The following is a 20,045-nucleotide window of genomic DNA, read 5'->3' on the forward strand; positions in this document are numbered from 1 at the left end:
TTTGTGAATTGGAGTTATGTTTTTGCTTAATTCAATGTTTGTGTGAGTGTTAAAAATCCAATAAAAAATAAAATAAAAAAAGACCTTTACACGACTTGTATTTTAGTTTTCGAGTTTGGATAAAGTCACAGCCCTAAAAGGAAAATTATATGAACATTTATCAAATTCTATCCATATAAAAAAATAAATGCCCAAACTCACATTCATCTGCTTATGAATATACACGAACAAAGAAAAGCATATATTTAGTTGCATGCTGAGGTTTTGGGCGAAATATATTACTTTGAATGATTTTGTGAACCCAAACGCATTTAATGCCCTGCGATTCTTTTTTACAACAGTAGGGGGCAGTAATTATTACCTGTAACTTCTCTGGGATGCTGTGTAAAGAGAGACAGGCTGCTGTACTCCTAGTCAGGGACCACACCAGCGAAATACACATCAGATTCTGGTGTAGTTTACAGCAACCATGAGCAAACTGATGATTTAGGTCTCTATTGTCTTTAACACAGCTGTGATTAAATAATTCACCACGCAGCTAATCCATCCTCACTTCTGAGAAAGCATGTTGTTGTCCTAATACTCATTAAAACATTAAGACCCACGTACATCAATCTCATGTTTCTACCAGTTTATCCAGGATTGGCATTTGTGGGCTAAGCGGATAGCAGTAATTCACATCCAGGATTTTACCTTGCAACATATTGTGAACTCAAGTTCAAGGCCACTACCCTGCCACCCCAGATGGTCCAAGCTCAGCTACAAACAAAGGTTGTTGGGTCAAAAAACACACAAAAGGGCACATGAAAAAGCTGGAGAAATAGGCTTGTAATGGAAAAGGGTAATATTTTCACCTTTTGCTCAGCTGTAGTTACATTTGGCAATATTGACTAAATTAAAACTCAGATAGGTCAAGAAAAATACATTTTAAAGTGAAAATAGATATACAAGGATTACACAAGGGCAAATGTCTAATAGGGACATTTAAACTTGACTCGTTAATTTCACTCTTACTGAACTGTAATGCAGCTTTCAAGATAGGGAAACCTTAATTTATGCTACATTCACATTTTACGATAACTAAATCCAAAATGTAAACGCAGAATTGTAGAGGTGCTCTGCAGCACTGATGTGTGAATGTGCAGAATAAGGGGGCAGTCAATTTACTTTACTAGATTTTTCTATAACTCACTAGCACTTAGTCAGTTAGCCCCATGCTAACACATAACATTAACATTTTACTGTACGATTTATTTACCACCACATTATATGCAGTCAAGTCCTTAAAGAACAGTTTTTGAGTTTAATTTCATATGTGATGGATGTTAATTTCACATGTGAAATATGCACATTGCTTTTGGAATAATGACTCATGATATCCAGTGTCTAGATCCTATGATTCAACTTTTTCCCATGGTCTAATATGAAAAAAGCAAACAAACATCGCAATAAATCGTAACATGGATTCGCAATACTTGCAGAATAAGAACCACTACGCATATCAAATCAGCAACCCAAGTATTGTGAAAGTAGCGTCCCAACCCTAGCATGATTAGAGTACCAGTGTGTTGTGATGCTGAAAAAAAAGCTTTTTTTTAAAGGATAAACACAAATTAAAGAGCACTGACAGACAGCAGAGTGTTGCTTTCTGCTGGCATCACCACATCTCTGACCAGTGAATGGATTGTTGTTGTCCTTTGAGGCAGTTGTCAGTGCTGCAGCAGGATGGCAAAACTACAGACTGGTCTGCACTGCCACCTGGTGGTCAAGGGAACACCCCAAGTAGACACAACCTTGAATCTGAAGATGTGTCCCATAAACAACAGGCACAAACTTTTCATTCCAGCCTGTAAAAAGCTGCGATGTATTTATTTAACATGGTGAGTAGCAGCGGGATATTTAACATTCCAAGCCTTTTTTCTATTTTTTGCTGCTTGCACAAATTGCTTACTGTTAAATAACATATTGTCATGAGAATATATAAGACAATAAATAAAAATACTGCTGTTTCATCCTGTATACTTCACATGGAACCATGAACCCTACTTGAAAACCTTTGTGGAGGCCGTTCACTGTCCTCTCAATCCCTCACGAGTTGCAACAGGACAGCTGCTTCTGAGGGCAGTGATAGGTTGGAGTCAATGTACAGCTGCAAAGATTATTCGATTAGCTGTCAACTATTACATTATTTGTCACCTATTTTGATAATCGATTATTCACTTAAGGTCCTTTTTTTAAAAGAATAAAAGAAGAAATGAGGGCGTCACCTTGGGCTTTGGGAAACACTGATCAACCATTTTTCACAATTTTCTGGACCTATCAACTAATTGATTAATAGAGAAAATAAGATTAATAGATTATGAAAATAATCATTAGTTGTAGCCATATTCTGTGGTGCTTAAACTTAGTTAATCTTTCAATTTTCATGTGAATTCTGAGTAAGTCTCAATGTGTGTCCTTCCGCCTTTTGACTGTGATATGTAACTGTACCTGTAAACAGTCCTGCAGATCGTTGTGTACTATCATTGTTGTATGGTCTCGAAGTTATCTGTCTTTGCACCACCAACCATTTGCTACCTCAAGACCTCCTTTTGCCATTGAGTCTTTTTAAATCAAGAAATTTTGAGTATTTTTTTAATTAAGTAATATGCTTACACATGCATACACTAAGTGTATGTAAACATACTAAGTGTGATTTAGGATGCAGCTTGCTTTCTTGTGTCTGTGAATTTACTTACTGTGGTGCTGTGAACAGCTTGGCCCAACTCTATGACATGCGGATTAGTGGACTGAGTGTCTGCCACTGTTGGACTGATCTGTGGAGACAAAGAAAAGTAATACATACAGTCCCCTCCAAAGGTATTGGAACAGTAAGGCAAATTCCTTTGTTTTTGTTGTTGACTGAAGACATTTGGGTTCAAGATCAAAATATGAGTATGAGACAAGAGTTCAGAATTTCTGCTTTTATTTCCTGGTATTCACATGTAGATGTGATAAACAACTCAGGACATATCACCGTTTGTATCAGACAACAGCATTCTTTGGTGAGCAAAAGTGAAGAAACAACTAATCTTAAAGTAAATAACATTTAATATTTGGTGGCATAACCCTTGCTTGTAATAACTGTCTCAAGCCTGTGACCCATCAACATCAAACTGTTTCAAATGAATTCTTCATTTGTGATGCTCATCCAGGCATTTACCGCAGCTTCTTTCAGTTCTTGTTTGTTTTGGGGTGTTTCTCCCTTCAGTCTCCTCTTAAGGAAGTGAAATGCAGCTCTACTGGGTTAAGGCCAGGTGGCTGACTTGGCCAGTCTAAAACCTTCCACTTCTTTCTCCTGATGAAGTCCTTTGTTTTGTTGGCAGTGTGCTTTGGCTCATTGTCCTGCTGCATGATAAACTTCCTCCACATTAGTTTCAATGCATTTCTCTGTAAATTGGCAGACAAAATGTTTCTGTCCACTTCTGAATTCATTCTGCTGCGACCATCATCAGTTACATCATCAATAAATATTAATGAGCCTGTTCCAGAAGCAGCCATGCACGCCCAAGCCATGACATCACCTCCAGCATGCTTCACAGATGAGCTTGTATGCTTCGGATCATAAGCACTTCCTTTCTTTTTCCACACTTTGGTAGAGATTGATCTTGGTCTCATCAGTCCATCAGATTGTGTTACAGAACTTTTGCGGCTCTGTACTTCCGATTCTTCCTGCTGATGAGTGGTTTACATCTTGTGGTGTGGCCTCTATATTTCTGCTCTCTGAGTCTTCTTCCAGCAGTTGATTGTGATACCTTCACCCCTGCTCTGTGGAGGTCGTTGCTGATGGCACTTACTGATGTTTTGGGCGTTTTCTTCACAGCTCTCACGATATTTCTGTCATCAACTACTGTAGTTTTCCTTGGCCGACCTGTTGGACGTCTGTTGTCAGTACACCAGTAGTTTCTTTCTTTTTCAGACCATTCCAAATTGTTGTGCTTGCTATTCCCAATGTTTGTCCAATGGCTCTGGTCGATTTTCCTTCTTTCTCAGCTTGACAATGGCTTGCTTTTCTCCCATAGACAGCTCTCTGAGCGGTACGTCCTGAGTTATTTAACACATCTAGATGTGAATACCAAGAAATGAGAGCTGAAATTCTGAACTTTTGTCTCATACTCATCTTTTGATCTTAAACCCAAATGTCTTCAGTGAATAACAAAAACAAAGGAATTAGTGTTACTGTTACAATACTTTTGGAGGGGACTGTATGTCTCATCCTGATCCTGTCACTTTTTGAACCAATCTTAGCTTGTGGGATACAAGCATAGGCTAACTCAAACTCAAAGTTTTCATTCTGGGCTTGGTCTAAAGATATTTAAAATTTTCCTTTGTTTGTTTGAATATTATCTATTTCTAACTAGACGAGACCAGCACAGAGTAAGGGGGGGTTATAATTGAATTAGATCAGTCTCTCTCTGAATAGTATATTATTCAAGCGGATTTAACCAAAAGTTATAGAAAATATTTAGTTAAAAATGTTGCCACTTTAGCTATTTGTTCTGTCAACATTTCACAACGGCCTTATTGACAAGGAAACAAGCATGCTACAGCACTTTACACTTTATTTGACATTCATTTACAAACAAATCATGTGATCAGATCGTTAATGTCAGTTAAGACTGATGGTGAAATATGATTAATCAAAAAAAAAAAAAAAGAGCTGCAGTCATTCCATTTTCATTAAAAGCACTTCATAGGCCGTGTTAGTGTAACCAGGGAAAGTTGACCAAGAACCATGCCAGTCATTACCATGCTAACAAAACAGGATATTAGCAATACTGTTTTTCAAATGCAACTGTGGGTTACAGCTATGAAAAAATGCCCATTTCCTTCCTTTACTGACACAGCAACTTTGTATTATGACATTTTGTATTATGAAATTTGTATGAAGGTTTCAACCAATCTGTTTGTGTAATGATCACAATCTACAGTACTTTGATGCAGACACACACACGCAGACACAGACACACACAAATAAAATCAGTCAAGTAACAGCATAAGCGGACGAAAACGTTGCACATAAAGGCTGTTGATACACTTTCAGTTCAGGAATCACAATAAGACACCATGACAACATGGTGAAAATGACAAAAATACAGCACGTTTCTTAATTTTACAAAATGGATCAAGCTCTGTAACATTATTTATCTAAATGACATCTTATATAATACAAAGATTCCTTCCAGAATATCCTTTCTGTCAGATAAACATTCAATTATTCTGTCTCCAGCAAAAAGAAATTGAATGATTTTTAGGAATGTCATTTATTTGGTGGCTGTCATACTGATGGAGCTAAATAGGACATTTTTAGACATAATGTTAAAAAAGAAAACTATTATATCCACGGTGTGAATCTGCACAGGTTCATCAGCTGGTGAAAAACAACAGGTGAGAATAGTGTTACATGAAAAATTCATTTGAGTGCAAAAAGATCCATCAGCTTTCAGGTTCACAGACGAGGCAACATTCAAATATAAACAATTTATTACATATATCAACCAAAAACATTAAGGGGAAAATGCTACAGTTTCATATAAATCCAGAGGTGAAGAGTGCAGTATTACACTGGTTACCAATGAGTCTGAAATTAAAGTTCCTTTTGTACGAACATGTTTTTCATTTGTAAATGTGATAATGTTCTATCCATGGATCTTAATTTGAGTTTGAATGATTTTGGTTATTGTTTCTGTGTGGTGTTAATTACTTTTCCCAAGGTTTGTGTAATTTCCAATATTGGAAACTAATAATCCTACACATGTCTGTATACATATGTAGGATTATTTTGTAGACTGGTATCAGATGTGTGTCTCTTTATGGAGCAGAGAAATGTAACCTAAAATAAGTGGACTTGTTAGAGGTATGTTTGTTTATCTGTGTGGTTAACAAGGGGGAGATAGAGTTATTTCCACGGTCTACTGCTCTGAACCCTGGCGCTGTCCCTCCCAGTTGTAGAGGAACTCTGTCGACTCCGAGCGCTGGACGCTTTAGACTGGGAGCTGCTGGTTGATATACGGCTGGACATGCGGCCTGTAGTGAACATGTGCAAACAATACTGAAGGGTAGCAAAGTGATAAGACGGGGCAAACAGCCTAATTTTCTCTAATTTCATAGTTTAGGTTATGCTATGTAATTTTGATTCATGTTAACAGAATTTAATGGACTTTATTTTTGGGTCCCATATACAGTATCTCACAAAATTGAGTATGTCCCTCACATTTCTGTTAATATTTGATTATATCTTTTCATGACAACACTGAAGAAATTACACTTTGCTACAATGTAATGTAGGGAGTGTGCAGCTTGTGTAACAGTGTATATTTGCAGTCCCCTCAAAATAACACATCACACAGCCATTAATGTCTAAACCGCTGGCAACAAAAGTGAGTACACCCCTATGTGAAAATGTCCAAATTGGGCCCAATAAGCCATTTTCCATCCTGTTGTCATGTGACTCGTTAGTGTTACAAGGTCGCAGGTGTGTTAAATTTGGTGTTATCGCTCTCACACTGGTAGATCAACATGGCACCTCATGGCAAAGAATTCTCTTAGGATCCGAAAAAAAGAATTGTTGCTCTATATAAAGATGGCCTAGGTTATAAGAAGATTACCAAGACCCTGAAACTTAGCTGCAGCACAGTGGCCATGACCATACAGCGGTCCAACAGGACAGGTTCCACTCAGAACAGGCCTCGCCATGGTCGACCAAAGAAGTTGAGTGCACATGCTCAGCAACATATCCAGAGGTTGTCTTTGGGAAATCGACGTATGAGTGCTGCCAGCATTGCTGCAGAGGTTGAAGGAGTGGGGGGTCCGCCTGTCAGTGCTCAGACCATATGAGGCACACTGCATCAAATTGGTCGTCCCAGAAGGAAGCCTCTTCTAAAGATAATGCACAAGAAAGAAGACAAGCAGACTAAGGACATGGATTACTGGAACCATGTCCTGTGGTCTGATGAGACCAAGATAAACTTATTTGGTTTAGATGGTGTCAAGCGTGTGTAGCAGCAACCAGGTGAGGAGTACAAAGTGTCTTGCCTACAGTCAAGCATGGTGGTAGGAGTGTCTGGGGCTGCATGAGTGCTGCCGGCACTGAGGAGCTAGAGTTCATTGAGGGAACCATGAATGCCAACATGTACTGTGACATAGTGAAGCAGAGCATGATCCCCTCCCTTCTGAGACGGGGCCGCGGAGCAGTATTCCAACATGATAATGACCCCAAACACACCTCCAAGACGACCACTGCTTTGCTAAAGAAGCTTAGGGTAAAGATGATGGACTGGCCAAGCATGTCTCCAGACTTAAACCCTATTGAGCATCTGTGGGACCTCCTCAAACGGAAGCAGGAGGCGTGCAAGGTCCCTAACATCCATCAGCTCCGTGATGTCGTCATGGAGGAGTGAAAGAGGACTCCAGTGGCAACCTGTGAAGCTCTGTTAAACACCACGCCCAAGAGGGTTAAGGCAGTGCTAGAAAATAATGGTGGCCACACAAAATATTGACACTTTGGGCCCAATTTGGACATTTTCACTTAGGGGTGTACTTACTTTTGTTGCCAGCGGTTTAGATATTAATGGCTGTGTGATGTGTTATTTTGAGGGGACAGCAAACTTGCACTGTTATACAAGCTGTGCACTTACTACTTTACATTGTAGCAAAGTGTCATTTCTTCAGTGTTGTCACATGAAAAGATATATTGAAATATTTACAAAAATGTGAGGGATGTACTCACTTTTTGGAGATACTGTATGTCCTAGTAAAAGGACACAATAGGCAACTTCAAAATGGGAACAAACTATCTAATTTGGTATCAATTAAAGGGAAAAACATTAATGGAGAAAGTGTCCAATAGATAAATTAATTTCTGACATTACCTAGTTTTTGTGGACAGCAGGTCAGCTCGGGCATACAATAATATACAATAATGTTTCCAATAATACATGCATTTACTTTGGTTTATATTGAGCAGTTATTTTTAATATAATTCCTCTGGAAATCAACAACTGCTTATAAACTCATCATAACTAACTAACCTCTACTTTGCCCATACTTACAGATGCCTATTATTACATTTTGAATTGGAAATTAGAATTTTGAGTTTCTGACAGTGTGGTCTTACTGTTGGAGTTACTGGAGATCAGCATCTCTTCCATCTGCTCCTGGACCTTGGCGAGCTCGTCCGATGTAAACCGCCACCTCTGCTCTGCTGCCTGTGATGGCTGCTGCGGCACAGAGCTCTTCTTCCTCTTCACTGATGCAGGAGAGGACAAGCATGAAGGCGGGATGGAGCCTGTTGTCAGCCCTTCTGGAAATTTCTGACCGATTACCTTGAGACCTGCGAGAGTGCATGGGATGAAAGCCCTTTTCATCTTTTATTTTATTGTTTTTAGATTAGTTTATTCTGATACATGAAATGCCATTTTCACCATGGATTAGATTACTTTTAAAGGAAGTAGACTATACGACTTGAGCGATGCCTTACCTCCAGACAGCATAAACAGATTCTCAAATCCTCGTTCACACATGGTTGTGGCCGCCTGGCTGGCTATTCTCTCATCCTCATCATACACGATGATGATCTTCCCAGCTGCATTTTTCTTCAGTTTGTCGGTTAAGTTCAGTCAATAATCAGTTGTAACTGCATTTCAAAAAGCCTTGACATTAATACTATTACATAAAAAAATGTCAGGACAGGTAAACATTGTTTGTAGTTTGTGTTGAAGGATACATATGCCAGCACTTCTTTGGTGTAGGGGTTCATTGTTCGAGATAGCGTGGCAATGGGAAAACTGTGTGCTGTAGGGGAGAGAGAGCTCATAAAAACAACAATAGATATGTTTGGCACAGAAGGCTTGATGACCTAGCTTGATGCCACCTACCGCTGATGATGTGGCAGTGGTCGTATTGGTCACGGTCCCGTACGTCCAGCAGCAGGTAAGGGCAGTCTGTGTAGGGCCTGTCAGCCGGCTCAGGTTTAAACAGAGACTCCATGTTGTGATTGTTCCTTTCGAGATTCAACTCTCCCACGCCACTAATAACACTGTAAAAGGTAAAAGGTTAGAGGCTGCAATACCTGTCACAGACTGCTAGAAATACAGGGCTATATATTAATGTGTTCAAAATGATTAACTTAATGACGTGTTATTTATTCTTATTTCTATCCATTCTTTGTTTATATGTGCATGTACAGCTCTTTGTCTCTACAAAGGATTGCCTTCAGTAAAGCTATACTCCTTGAATAAATCGTTTCATTTTAATTAACCTATGTGGCCTTCTTATCAACGCTCTTATCAATAATTTTTCAATCCAAAATATTGATAAGAGCGTATATTATCTTAAGGTTTTTCAAAGTTGTTGTTCAATGTAAGTTATTTTTTATTTTATTTTTATTTCTATCCAATATAAGAAAATAACAGAGGAGACAAGGTAAATTACAGTTTATGTTGTGAGGTTGCCTTACCATACTTGCGCAGTGGCAACTTCTCAATGAAAACAAAAAGGGAAAAAGTGCAAAGAGTCACCCATTTATTACAATTTGTTTGGTATATGTGACAGGTATCATTAAATTTCAGTTAATTTAATGATTAATATAGCGTTAAATATTAGTATTGTAGCTTGACAATTACTTTTAGTCTAATGCAGGTTAGACAAGCATGTGCACTGATTTAGAACGTTGACTAAACTCTTGACCAATCCCGATATATGATGTTATGTTTTCACCTGCTGGCTTGTAAAACACATATTTTCCATGGCAACAATGGTGGACACACCACTTCTACAATTTTACTAATGTCTGTAACGGTCAAGGACGACTCAGTACAGGACAGTACTGATTTTGTTTCTTAAAGCAGGGAGAGTTTGATTGGTCAAGTTTTGAACCAGTTAATGTGAAATCAGGGCTTAGAGTACAAAACACTGCAACAAATGAAAGTATGGAGCTAAACAAACAACGCTGTAAAAAAACAACACCACTTTCCCCCCTCCCGTGTAGCAGCACTGCCCTACTTTCTCTCTCCATCTGTCTTCCCCACAAGGTGAAGCTCTGTCATTACAGAGACTTTGTCTGTGGCCCCTAGAGAGACCACAGATAGAGTTTCACTCCTGGGGTTCCTGATCAAGCTGGAGTAGGGAGAGGACGCAGGTGAGAGGAGGGGACGGTACGAAAATATTGAGGGATGATATTGTGCAGCTTACAGGAGGCTGGGGTGTGGAGCAGGCAGATGTCTTCAGGGACAAAACGTGGAGCCACATTATGCTGAGTCCTGATACAGATATGGTGGGTGTAGGGTTACAGCTGGGCTTGTGGTTAGGGGTTGTAATTGTTGGATGCTAGGTGAGACTAGGGGGTAACAACTAGAAATAATGTCGTGAGCCAAACCTTTACCACCAATTGTTGTGTTCTCAATATCAATGCTGCCATCACAATTATACAATATATTTTGCATTAAGGTTGTCCACCAAACTGAGTAATATAGTGTGCTGCGTGAAGTATGATGGTGGCAGTAAGGCTTTTCAGGGTGCTGAGCTGTACAGTACCTTAGCAGTGTTGATCTGGCAGTGTAGCAGTTTTCCCTGGTGTCTCCTGCATCCTGGCGATCTGAAACAGGTGACGCCTGAGGGGAGCCATTGGTGTGTTCAGACAGACACTCTAGGTCTGCATCAGACACCACTGACAGACCGTCTGCAAATCAGTGGGAGTGGAAAATCACCAGACTGTCACCTACAGTCACCTACAGAGACTTAAATCTATTTAACATACTATACATTACAGTATATCCAGTACAGGTAATGTTGGTGGCACAAGTTAAATTTGTTTTGAAATGTTAATGACCCATTTGATATAAAAGCTGGAGACAAAGACGTTTCACAATATTAAATGAATAAATAATTCTGCCATGTTACCTTCTGGGCCGTGTGATTCGCCGTCATCACTTTCATTCAGGTCTGAAACGGAGGCTACCTGAAGTATCTGGTGTGAAAAACAAGTCTGTAAATCAAAGATGCTTGTACTAGGAAGACAAGCTGCAAAGGAATTAGAAGTAAAAGTCCAAAGAGTCTGTAGTCTGTCAATTATCAAGCACTGGAAATGGATCAGACTATCTCACTGCATTCACTCCATCATCTCCAAAATACAGGCAACAAAAAAAACAAGAAACAAAAACATTGAGTACGACATATCGAATTGAGTGTCTCAGGACAGAGATTGTTGTATACTGTACAGCAGTGGTTGGCAATTGGCGGGCCAGATTTGCCCCCAAGAAATAAAATTTAATTGCTTTGATAGCAGAAAAATAACAAATACATAAATTGATAGCGGTGCTGAAATAGATCTCAATCATGACAGCAACAGTTACTCACATAATCACTTCCTCTTAAGCGATGCCTACAAAATAAAAGCGCGAGAAAGTTTTTTGCAGCAATGTTTCATGTTAAGTTTATTGAGAGCTTTTACTTTGAAAAGATCTGAAGGACATTCAAAAGACTCTCTGGATTGCTTGAAACACCTCTGAAAAAGGCGTCAGTAAACGTGTTATTGGATTCCCGTGAATTTCCTTAGGGAAATGAAAATAAACATCCGTAGGTTTCTGAATGCGGATCAAACGCCGGGATGTGCAGCACATGCTTTGTTGTGAGCATGTGCAAAAGTGTCCTTATAAATCAATTTGTTTAACAAGGGAGAAAGAAAGAGTAAACGGGATGTTGGGATCGATCATACAACTCTCCCAACGGGAGTCCCGCACTAAAGCTAAACATACACATGAATATTCAAGGATTTGAAATAATTTGACTAAAAATTTGGCCCAATGCCAGACTTATTTGCCGACCCCTGCTGTACAGCTTGTACAGGCCCTTGAAGCAAATTGGGATTTGTGACACTGGGCTAGGGCTGGACGATGTGGCCAAAAATGTTATCACGATAAAAAGTTTCATATCTTTCGATACTGATAATTATCATGACAAGGATCAAATTGTTATTTCTTTCAAGTTTAAAGGCTGATTTCTGCTTCTGAGTGAAAGTTTAAGAAACCTTATGGTTAATTGTGATTTAAACTCTTCTTTATGGGTCCAGCAACACTTGATGCCAAACAGTGGATCACTTCACAAATCTGAGGTAAAACATTCAAAACAATTATGATAAAATCTTTGTCAACAAATATGCATGAGTAAAGCGTTTTTCAGCTTTTTCCTCAACAAAATAAACATCTTAAAAAATGAAGTCCTAATTTTTGATTAAAGAGAATAAAATCAAAAATGCATTGAATATTTATTATATTGTTATTGAAAAAAAATATATAGCAATAATTATTGTTATTGTTTTATTGTCCAGCCCTACATTGGGCTATATAAATAAAACTCACTTGACTATTGCAAGGAAACAATGCTTACCAGTTGTGCAAACGTTGTCACCTTTAACCGCTTGAAGATTTCATCTTTTCGATACCTATAATCTAAAAATAAGACAAACAAACAAATTCTTCAATCTAAGAAACGTTAGGAGAAAGATACTAACTTTGCACCTTCAGTCTAGTTTAAAAAAACAGTGATAATTACTTTAGCCATTGCATGCAGATGTATTACTCCCAACTCACCTGGGTCTTGCTGGTCCTCTCTCTCCTCACCCCCCTCTAATGCTTCACTAAGCCTCAGCTCTACCCTGTCTGTTCCCATGCTACTTTCTAGCCAAAGCTGCCACTACTACACCCAAATCCGGCTGCTCAGACAGTTTTATCTGTGCTATTGATACTGGCATTTTCCACAGTGTGACCTCACTAGCTCACACTTTCTCAAAGACCCCTGCTGACACCTGACCAGTGTGTCCCCAAAGTCTGTGTGAAGTCACATAGAGGAATAATTGTGGACTTGAGTACAATCCTCCATTGGAGAGTGAAGGAATCAGTGTCACTTATCCCTGAGAAATCGGGGGATGGGTCAAAACAAAATGCACTGTCCACAAAGAACTAATTTAACTGGGAAATATCAGTGGGTTAGAACTTCTCAGGTTTACCTCTTCAAGTAGACGGACAGACAGAGAAGACAAACCCACACATCCTTGGGAATTCCAAGTGCCAAGTTGGCATATTGTACCTTAAGTGGACAGCAAATTCTTCTCATCCATCCACATTACACTAAGAAAAAGACCTGTAGGATGGCTTATTTTGCTGTAATTGGATCATTTGTGTCTGCACTATCCTGCCAAACTGGGCTGTTTGATCCAGCTATTCACAGTTGGGCAGAGTGCAAAGTGTTTATAAGATGCCAATGGACTGAACTAATTAAATGTGTCCTACAGGGCAGCAATCTAGCAGTCCTTGCATCAAAGTACATATAGTAGAGTCGAAAGATAAAACATGATACTTATAAATAGAGCTTCAACAATTAATCGATTAGTTGTCAACAATTAAATTAATCGTCAACTATTTTGATAATGGATTAATCGGTTAGAGTAATTTTTCAGAAAGAAAAGTCAAAACTGAATATTTTCTGGTTTCTTTACTCCTCTCCGACAGTAAACTGAATATCTTTCGGTCAAAGACATATGAGGACATCGACCTGGGCTTTGGGGAAGACTGGTGACATCTTTCACTATCTTCTGACATTTTTTAGACCAAACAACTAATCGATTAATCAAGAAAATAATTAACAAATTAATCAACAACAAAAATAACTGTTAATGGCAGCCCTGCTTATACACATATGTACAATTACTTGCCAGGTCTGAATCCTCTTCAAATGAGTTACTCACTTTTTTTGATCTCCTCCAATTTTTCCATATACTTTGTAAGGCTGCATCCTTTTGTATAAAAAAGGACAGTAACGTTCATATTAATGAGGCAAAAAGAGCATTAACAAATCATTTTAGGCATAAACAAATGACACTCGTTTATAACATTATAGTACACATGGCCAAGATACCTGTGTCCAGCCTCGTTTTGACATGTTGATACTTAGCGTTTTTCGGTATCCTTTTTTTCATGTACTAGAAGGAATAGACAACCATAGATTTAGCAGTATGGCCATAAACAACGACAGTATCAGTTAATAATAGTTACGTTTGCCTGCGAGAATGGGAGCTTTAAAAAAACACCATGATTCTTACAGGTGCGCTGTCGTTTGGTAACTTAACACTGCTAACTAGCTAGCTTGCTGGGATAGCTACACTTGATTTTGTTGGCCCGCGGTGTATTCAAAGTGCTTGATACTATCAATAGTGCAATATTACCAGTTAGCGGGTAAATAAAGTAAGTAATGCTGTCATTAAACTAACGTTACCTCCACATTGCCGATGCCCCGATTGAGCGACATCTTTTCAAACCGAAATGCCAAACATCAATTTCCAAGTTTAACAATCTCGGTGCTGATTTGTCAGTGCTGTTTCACGGACCAATCAGAGAAGCGGATGCTGCGTCACTTCTCCTTTAAAGCACTTTCATACGCTATGGCTGGCTAGCTAGTTGCTTAGCAGCGGCAGACGCTGCACCCTAACGACATGCTGCATTCATGTCACATAGAAATAATCTAAACGTTTTTTGAGTAAAAACAATGCGAAGTTCACAAACTATGGACTCGTTGGCAGCGCTTTGGTGGTATTCATACATTACACCCCTCGGTCGCTATTGATCACCAAACGGATACTTAATGTGAATGTTTTGTTAGGTTTATTTTGTTTTTATGTGGTGTTCACTGTATTTTGGCTGCGGACCTCTCCTTTCGAATCGATTTGCAGATCCTTGATTTATTGAATTTACCGCCAAACTCCGAATTCCCCAGCAGGTTACCATTATTATGTACAACTTGATGGTATTTTAAACGTATGAATGGAATTTTAATATCGGATGGTCGTTTCCATGTGTTTCTTGAATGCAGCGCCATCGTCTTTCGTTCCCACAAGCTCGAGCCACAGGTGGCTAGTTATTTAGCTGCAGAAATAGCGGGTGTTATCGGCTGCTTATGTAAACACAAAATTCAATTTTCATTCAAAGTGCAAAACGTTCAAAATCAACAAAGGGTTACTAAAAAACAGTCGAACAGAACACCGTATTATCTGAGTTCGACAGGTCAGGTCTGAGTCAGTTGCTGAAGGCGCACTGTTTGACATGGAAGTACCGTTACAGATCAGCGGGGTGGTCCAACTTTCCCATTGACAACATTAGCTCTTTTAGCAAGTGCCCACAATGGGGTCGGTTTTGGTAAGTATGTTATTTGTAAATACTTTCGTAAAGGCTAATGTGTTTGAGAAACGTACACTGGTGCTAATGGTAGCTGAGTCGGCAAGTTTGCTAGCTGCTTCTCTGCTAAGAGGATTTGCTAAGTGGGGCTGTCAAACACACATTGGGTCCCCTCTGTTAAATCGTGTTGGTAAATACTGTTCTTCAGCTCCTGACGTTTTTGCTCAGTGTGATGTCTCTTTACTGGTGCCCCTAAACGAAACCATGTTTGGTCTGCTTAGGCAGGCAGTGCCATATAGGGATTTCCTGCCCAGTCCTCCAGTAACATACTAGCAAAACAACAGATTTTCTCAGCCTAGATTTAACGTTACGTCTATAGAGCATTTTCACAGTTCAAACCCTTCTTCTGCCGGAAAAGGGAAGTGAGTTGAGCTTAGTGGACTGTGCTACCCAATTAGAAAACGGAGTTTTTCCTACTGACTGTCCATTGTCATTGCAGGAGGATCCGACCCTAGAGAGACACTTCAAGGGGCATAAAGATGCTGTCACATGTGCAGACTTCAATCCAAACTGCAAACAACTGGGTACTTTCTGCAGCCACTACAAACTTTACAAATACACAGATGCTATTCAGGTGTCCTTTGCCAGTATGCAGCTACTTTCCTGTAATCATGTCATGCTTAGTTTTGGCACTTGCTATAACCTGAAAACAGTTAAATTGGTGCACATTTATGTAATAGAGTAATCATGATCATAGAATTTAGTAAAATAATCACGGTTACTCAGATCTTTAGTAACCGTGCAACTTTATATATGCAAGCTAAGTGATTTTCTGAAGTTTTACCTCCAACTGATCTATTAGTGAGATAACCTACCTTTTTCCTAGGATAGTAATCTTGGTTTCTGTGACAGTGATGTATTCTCTTGACACTGTGACGTATAACCAGTGACTATTATGTTAACCTGTCTAATGAAAAAGCTGACTTATCTGAATGCTCTTCTTTCATATGAGACCTAGTTAAAAGTTAACAATACTAAATTTATTCACTGTAATATCCTCTTTCAATACCAGTAAATTAATCTACTTTAATTCTCCAGCAGGAAATCCTGAGCACATTTTTCTCCTTTCATCTCTCTTTTGTCTCCCTCTAGCCTCAGGGTCAGTGGATAAGAGCCTGATGATCTGGAATCTGGCTACAAAAGCGAGGGCTTTCCGCTTTGTTGGCCACCAAGACGCCATCACTGGTGTGCAGTTCTCCCCCTTTGGTAACCTGGTGGCTACGTCCTCCAAGGACAGAACAGTCCGACTGTGGACACCTTCCATGTAGGTTCAAGACACTTCTTTAATCAGGACACTCTTGTTTGCTGAGTAAAATAAATGGAGTCTAAGATGAAATGTAAAACAAATGATCTAGTGCACAGTTTGGTGCAATATATCAGAAACTTAACTGTAAAACTGGCTAGAGAGTCACACACACACCATACAGGCTGAGGCTGTGTGGCATGTGATAATAGGAGAGGCTGGGTTTTAAATGAGTTGTATTATGTGCTTGTGTACTATAGGAAAGGAGAGTCAACAGTGTTTAAAGCCCACACGGCCGCTGTACGCAGTGTTGGTTTCTCCCACGATGGCCAGAGACTGGTGACAGCGTCTGACGACAAGTCTGTCAAAGTGTGGAGTGTTCACCGGCAGTGCTTCGTCTACTCTCTCAGCCAGCACACCAACTGGGTGCGCTGTGCCAGGTACCACCACATCCTCAGTAACTTCTTGTCCTGTAGCGTGTTTGTGTGCGAGACATAGATTTACAACTTAGCCACATTTGGCACACTGCCCGTTTTTAGTCTTGAAAACGTTTTGAATCAGACACTATGTGAAACATCTGATGGAGACCAATAGATCAAATTCAGTGGTCAAGATTAGCTGCAATGTGTACGTGTAAGTGCATGTAACTGTATGAGCAGGGAATTGCTGGAAAAGTTATTTTCTCCTTACCTGGTATAACTAGCATGTTTTGTCTTTTCCTTATGGCAGGTTTTCTCCAGATGGGCGGCTAATAGTTTCCTGCGGAGACGACCGTGCCGTCCGGCTATGGGACACATCCACCAAACACTGCATTAACTGTTTCACTGACTATGAAGGGTAAGTCCTAAACAACCTGGCTAAGGGAGGTGGAGAATGGGGATTCTGATTTCAGACAAAAGGCCAAAAAAAATCAGAGTTTTTAAGAAAGGCTTTACAAAATTGATGTAAAAACTAAATCAATATAGTATAGTCATTGCTTTGTTTCTCCCATCATTGGTTTTGCTGTTTATTATTTACTTACCAGACTGTTCAACTGCTGCAGGTCACTGACTCCATGTAGTGATTTTTGTTATTCCAGACCAGCAACGTTTGTTGATTTCAACTCAAGCGGCACCTGTATTGCATCCTCAGGAGCTGACAGTTCATTGAAAATCTGGGATCTACGGACCAACAAGCTGATACAGCATTATCAAGGTATGTCAAAATATCAGATTATTATATATATCATTATAACGTTAGCCAATATCTCTAGAATATCCATAGAAGACAGTAATTGTACTCCTAATTTCTCAGCGAAGGAATTATCTTACCCATTATTCAGTAGGGTACTAAAGCTTACATAATGTTATTACTTTATTATCTCCTGTCTTACTTTGAATTGCTGTTAATGTGCTTTTGTGTGTGTGTGTGGCTTATTTTTGTAACCTTTGGAGCAGTCCACAGTGCAGGAATCAACAGTTTTTCCTTCCACCCATCCAACAACTACCTGATCAGTGGCTCCAGTGATAGCACTGTTAAGATCCTAGACCTGCTGGAGGGGCGCCTCATCTACACCCTCCGTGGACATAAAGTAATGCTATAGCACAGCTCAGTTCACCAACAGATATCAGACACCATCAGACAGTATAGGCAGTCTGAGCAGCAGTATTCCATCCACTTCCTCTATTTCTCAGTATTAATCCTTGATGGTGTTTTTCATGGTAAGTTTTCTTATTTGCTAACATTGTTTACTTTGTTTTTCAGGGCGCTGTATTCACTGTAGCCTTTTCCAGGGCTGGAGATCTCTTTGCTTCGGGGGGAGCTGATGGGCAGGTGGGTGTTTCATGACTACATAATGACCCTGTGTTCCATATACTCTCAATAGCACGTAACTTCAAAGTTATTATTTTACTTTCTATAGTAAACAATCTGAGTAACTTGTCGTGCTGATCTCTTGATCCTCTAGGTGCTGATGTGGCGGACAAACTTTGACACCAAATCCTACCAGGACATCCTGCAACAACACAGCTGGAGGTCCACCCCCGATCCACCACCCCACCTGACTGATATCCACCCCAGAGGACCCCACCTTCATCACCCACAGCCCACAGCCATTCAGGTCAGTTCTATTTTACCTAATTTTATATGCAAATTATGTATAGTAAGTTAGGCTGTGTAGAGTTCTGTTTAGAATGATTAGGTACTAGTTACACTTTTCTAAAATGAGTAATATACAAGCTTAATTGGTGTATTTTTACAAGCCACATCACCGTCAACATCGTCTATCATACAAGCAAACAAAAAATAATGTCATGAAATCAGAATGACAAAAAAAGCAGTTTTCACCACATTAGGCTACTGAACATCATGTGTTCAGAGGGCCAGATAGTAGTTCCCTGGCTTACAAACCATTAGACTCGTTTTATTATAAGTAACCAGTGCTCAAGCATTTAAACCATTCACATTCCTTTCACGCACAGACAAGCGATATCTAGTGAAACAACCTCCATAGTTGACATCCCACACATAACATCTCTGTGTCCAGTAAATTATTCAGGTGAGAAATCAAGGGATATGTTGTAAAGCAGGGGTCGTCAAATAAGTCTGGCATCGGGCCAAATGTTTTTAAAGCCGTTACATGGCGGGCCATAACATAGTCAAATTGTTTCAAAACCTTAAATGCCTATGTGCACGTCTAGCTTAGTCGGTAGGAGCGGGACTCCTGTTGGGAGGGTTGTATGATCGATCCCAACATACAGTGGATGTTTTTTTTTTCTCCCTTGTTAAACAGATAGTAAGGACATTTTTGCACATGCTCACAATAAAGCATGTGCTGCAGCGTGTGCGTCCCTGCGTTTGATATGCATTCATTAACAAAAGGACTCTTATTTTCATTTCTCTGAGGAAATTCAGGGGAGTCCAATCGCACATTTACTGACTGCTTTTTCAGAGGTGTGTCATGCAAGCCAGAAACTCTTTTGAATGTCCTACAGAACTTTTCAAAGTAAAACCTCTCAATAAACTCAACATGAAGCATTGCTGCAATAAACGCTTGCTTTTATTTAGTAGGCACAATCAGTTAAGAGGAAGTGAATATGTGAGTAGCTGTTATGACTGAGATCTGTTTTAACACCAGCCGCTATCAATTTATTTAATTTAAATTTTTCTGCTATCAAAGCAATCTGTCCTCGGGCCAGATATTATGGCTGGCGGGCTAGTTCTGGGGCGCTGGCCGCCTATTGCTGACCACTGTTGTAAAGGTTAAAAGTGGAGCAGCTACAACTCAGGACATACCACCCTTTGTTTGAACCCATTTTTCAAGTGAGCAAAGCTATTGGAACATGTGACTGACAGATGGTTCTTGTTGCCCAGGTGTTGCCTTTTAGGTCGATTGTCCAAACATTAAATAGCTCTGCATGACTAGTCCAAGTTTTCATCCTTGGTTCAAACCTATAAAGACTGCATTTCCTGTTAAAGAGGATAAACCAACATGAAGACCAGAGAGCTGTCTATGGGAGAAAAGCAAGCCACTGTCAAGCTGAGAAAAGAAGGAAAATTGA

The 20,045-nt window shown here is 39.6% G+C and overlaps 2 protein-coding genes and 1 long non-coding RNA gene across 6 annotated transcripts in view; 1 reads left to right on the forward strand and 2 right to left on the reverse strand.

Moving 5' to 3' along the window:
- Window positions 1-1,834: 1,834 nt before the first annotated feature.
- On the reverse strand, window positions 1,835-2,819 carry LOC123962099. The gene is made up of 2 exons (XR_006822852.1): window positions 2,739-2,819; window positions 1,835-2,149 (listed from the first exon to the last, which is right to left on the reverse strand). It is a non-coding gene; the product is annotated as an uncharacterized LOC123962099 (long non-coding RNA).
- A 1,765-nt stretch (window positions 2,820-4,584) lies between these two features.
- Window positions 4,585-14,434, reverse strand: cep41 (centrosomal protein 41). 4 transcript variants are annotated; one of them, XM_046038577.1, is made up of 12 exons: window positions 14,308-14,382; window positions 13,951-14,014; window positions 13,781-13,828; window positions 13,030-13,031; window positions 12,424-12,485; window positions 10,939-11,005; window positions 10,573-10,717; window positions 8,916-9,076; window positions 8,765-8,832; window positions 8,519-8,633; window positions 8,156-8,371; window positions 4,585-6,066 (listed from the first exon to the last, which is right to left on the reverse strand). In XM_046038577.1, exons 3-12 carry the CDS (start codon window positions 13,825-13,827, stop codon window positions 5,939-5,941), a joined length of 1,011 nt encoding a protein of 336 aa, XP_045894533.1. In that variant the 5' UTR covers window position 13,828; window positions 13,951-14,014; window positions 14,308-14,382; the 3' UTR covers window positions 4,585-5,938. The 4 variants fall into 4 exon arrangements, with proteins under 4 accessions (XP_045894533.1, XP_045894534.1, XP_045894530.1 ...); XM_046038578.1 differs by lacking the exon at window positions 14,308-14,382 and adding an exon at window positions 14,135-14,189; XM_046038574.1 differs by lacking the exon at window positions 13,030-13,031 and having other exon boundaries at window positions 14,308-14,434.
- Window positions 14,435-14,628: 194 nt separating this feature from the next.
- Window positions 14,629-20,045, forward strand: part of LOC123961539 (POC1 centriolar protein homolog B-like) — an 8,905-nt gene continuing 3,488 nt past the window's right edge. The window contains exons 1-9 of the mRNA XM_046037015.1: window positions 14,629-15,224; window positions 15,703-15,787; window positions 16,356-16,527; window positions 16,767-16,946; window positions 17,236-17,343; window positions 17,585-17,700; window positions 17,943-18,076; window positions 18,250-18,318; window positions 18,452-18,608. Of these exons, the coding sequence (XP_045892971.1) occupies window positions 15,210-15,224; window positions 15,703-15,787; window positions 16,356-16,527; window positions 16,767-16,946; window positions 17,236-17,343; window positions 17,585-17,700; window positions 17,943-18,076; window positions 18,250-18,318; window positions 18,452-18,608 (1,036 nt within the window). The 5' untranslated portion in view covers window positions 14,629-15,209. The remainder of the gene's footprint in view (window positions 15,225-15,702; window positions 15,788-16,355; window positions 16,528-16,766; window positions 16,947-17,235; window positions 17,344-17,584; window positions 17,701-17,942; window positions 18,077-18,249; window positions 18,319-18,451; window positions 18,609-20,045) is intronic.

The sequence above is a fragment of the Micropterus dolomieu genome, linkage group LG22, assembly GCF_021292245.1.
Source record: "Micropterus dolomieu isolate WLL.071019.BEF.003 ecotype Adirondacks linkage group LG22, ASM2129224v1, whole genome shotgun sequence".
Taxonomy (NCBI): Eukaryota; Metazoa; Chordata; class Actinopteri; order Centrarchiformes; family Centrarchidae; genus Micropterus; species Micropterus dolomieu.

Excerpts from the sequence above, each read along its gene's own strand:
- cep41 (XM_046038574.1), bottom strand. The coding sequence starts at position 14,340 with ATGTCGCTCAATCGGGGCATCGGCAATGTGGAG. Across the intron at positions 12,486-13,780 it reads ATTGGAGGAGATCAAAAAAA|ATTATAGGTATCGAAAAGAT; the intron begins GTGAGTAACTCA and ends TCTTATTTTTAG. Across the intron at positions 10,718-10,938 it reads CGAATCACACGGCCCAGAAG|ACGGTCTGTCAGTGGTGTCT; the intron begins GTAACATGGCAG and ends ACTGATTTGCAG.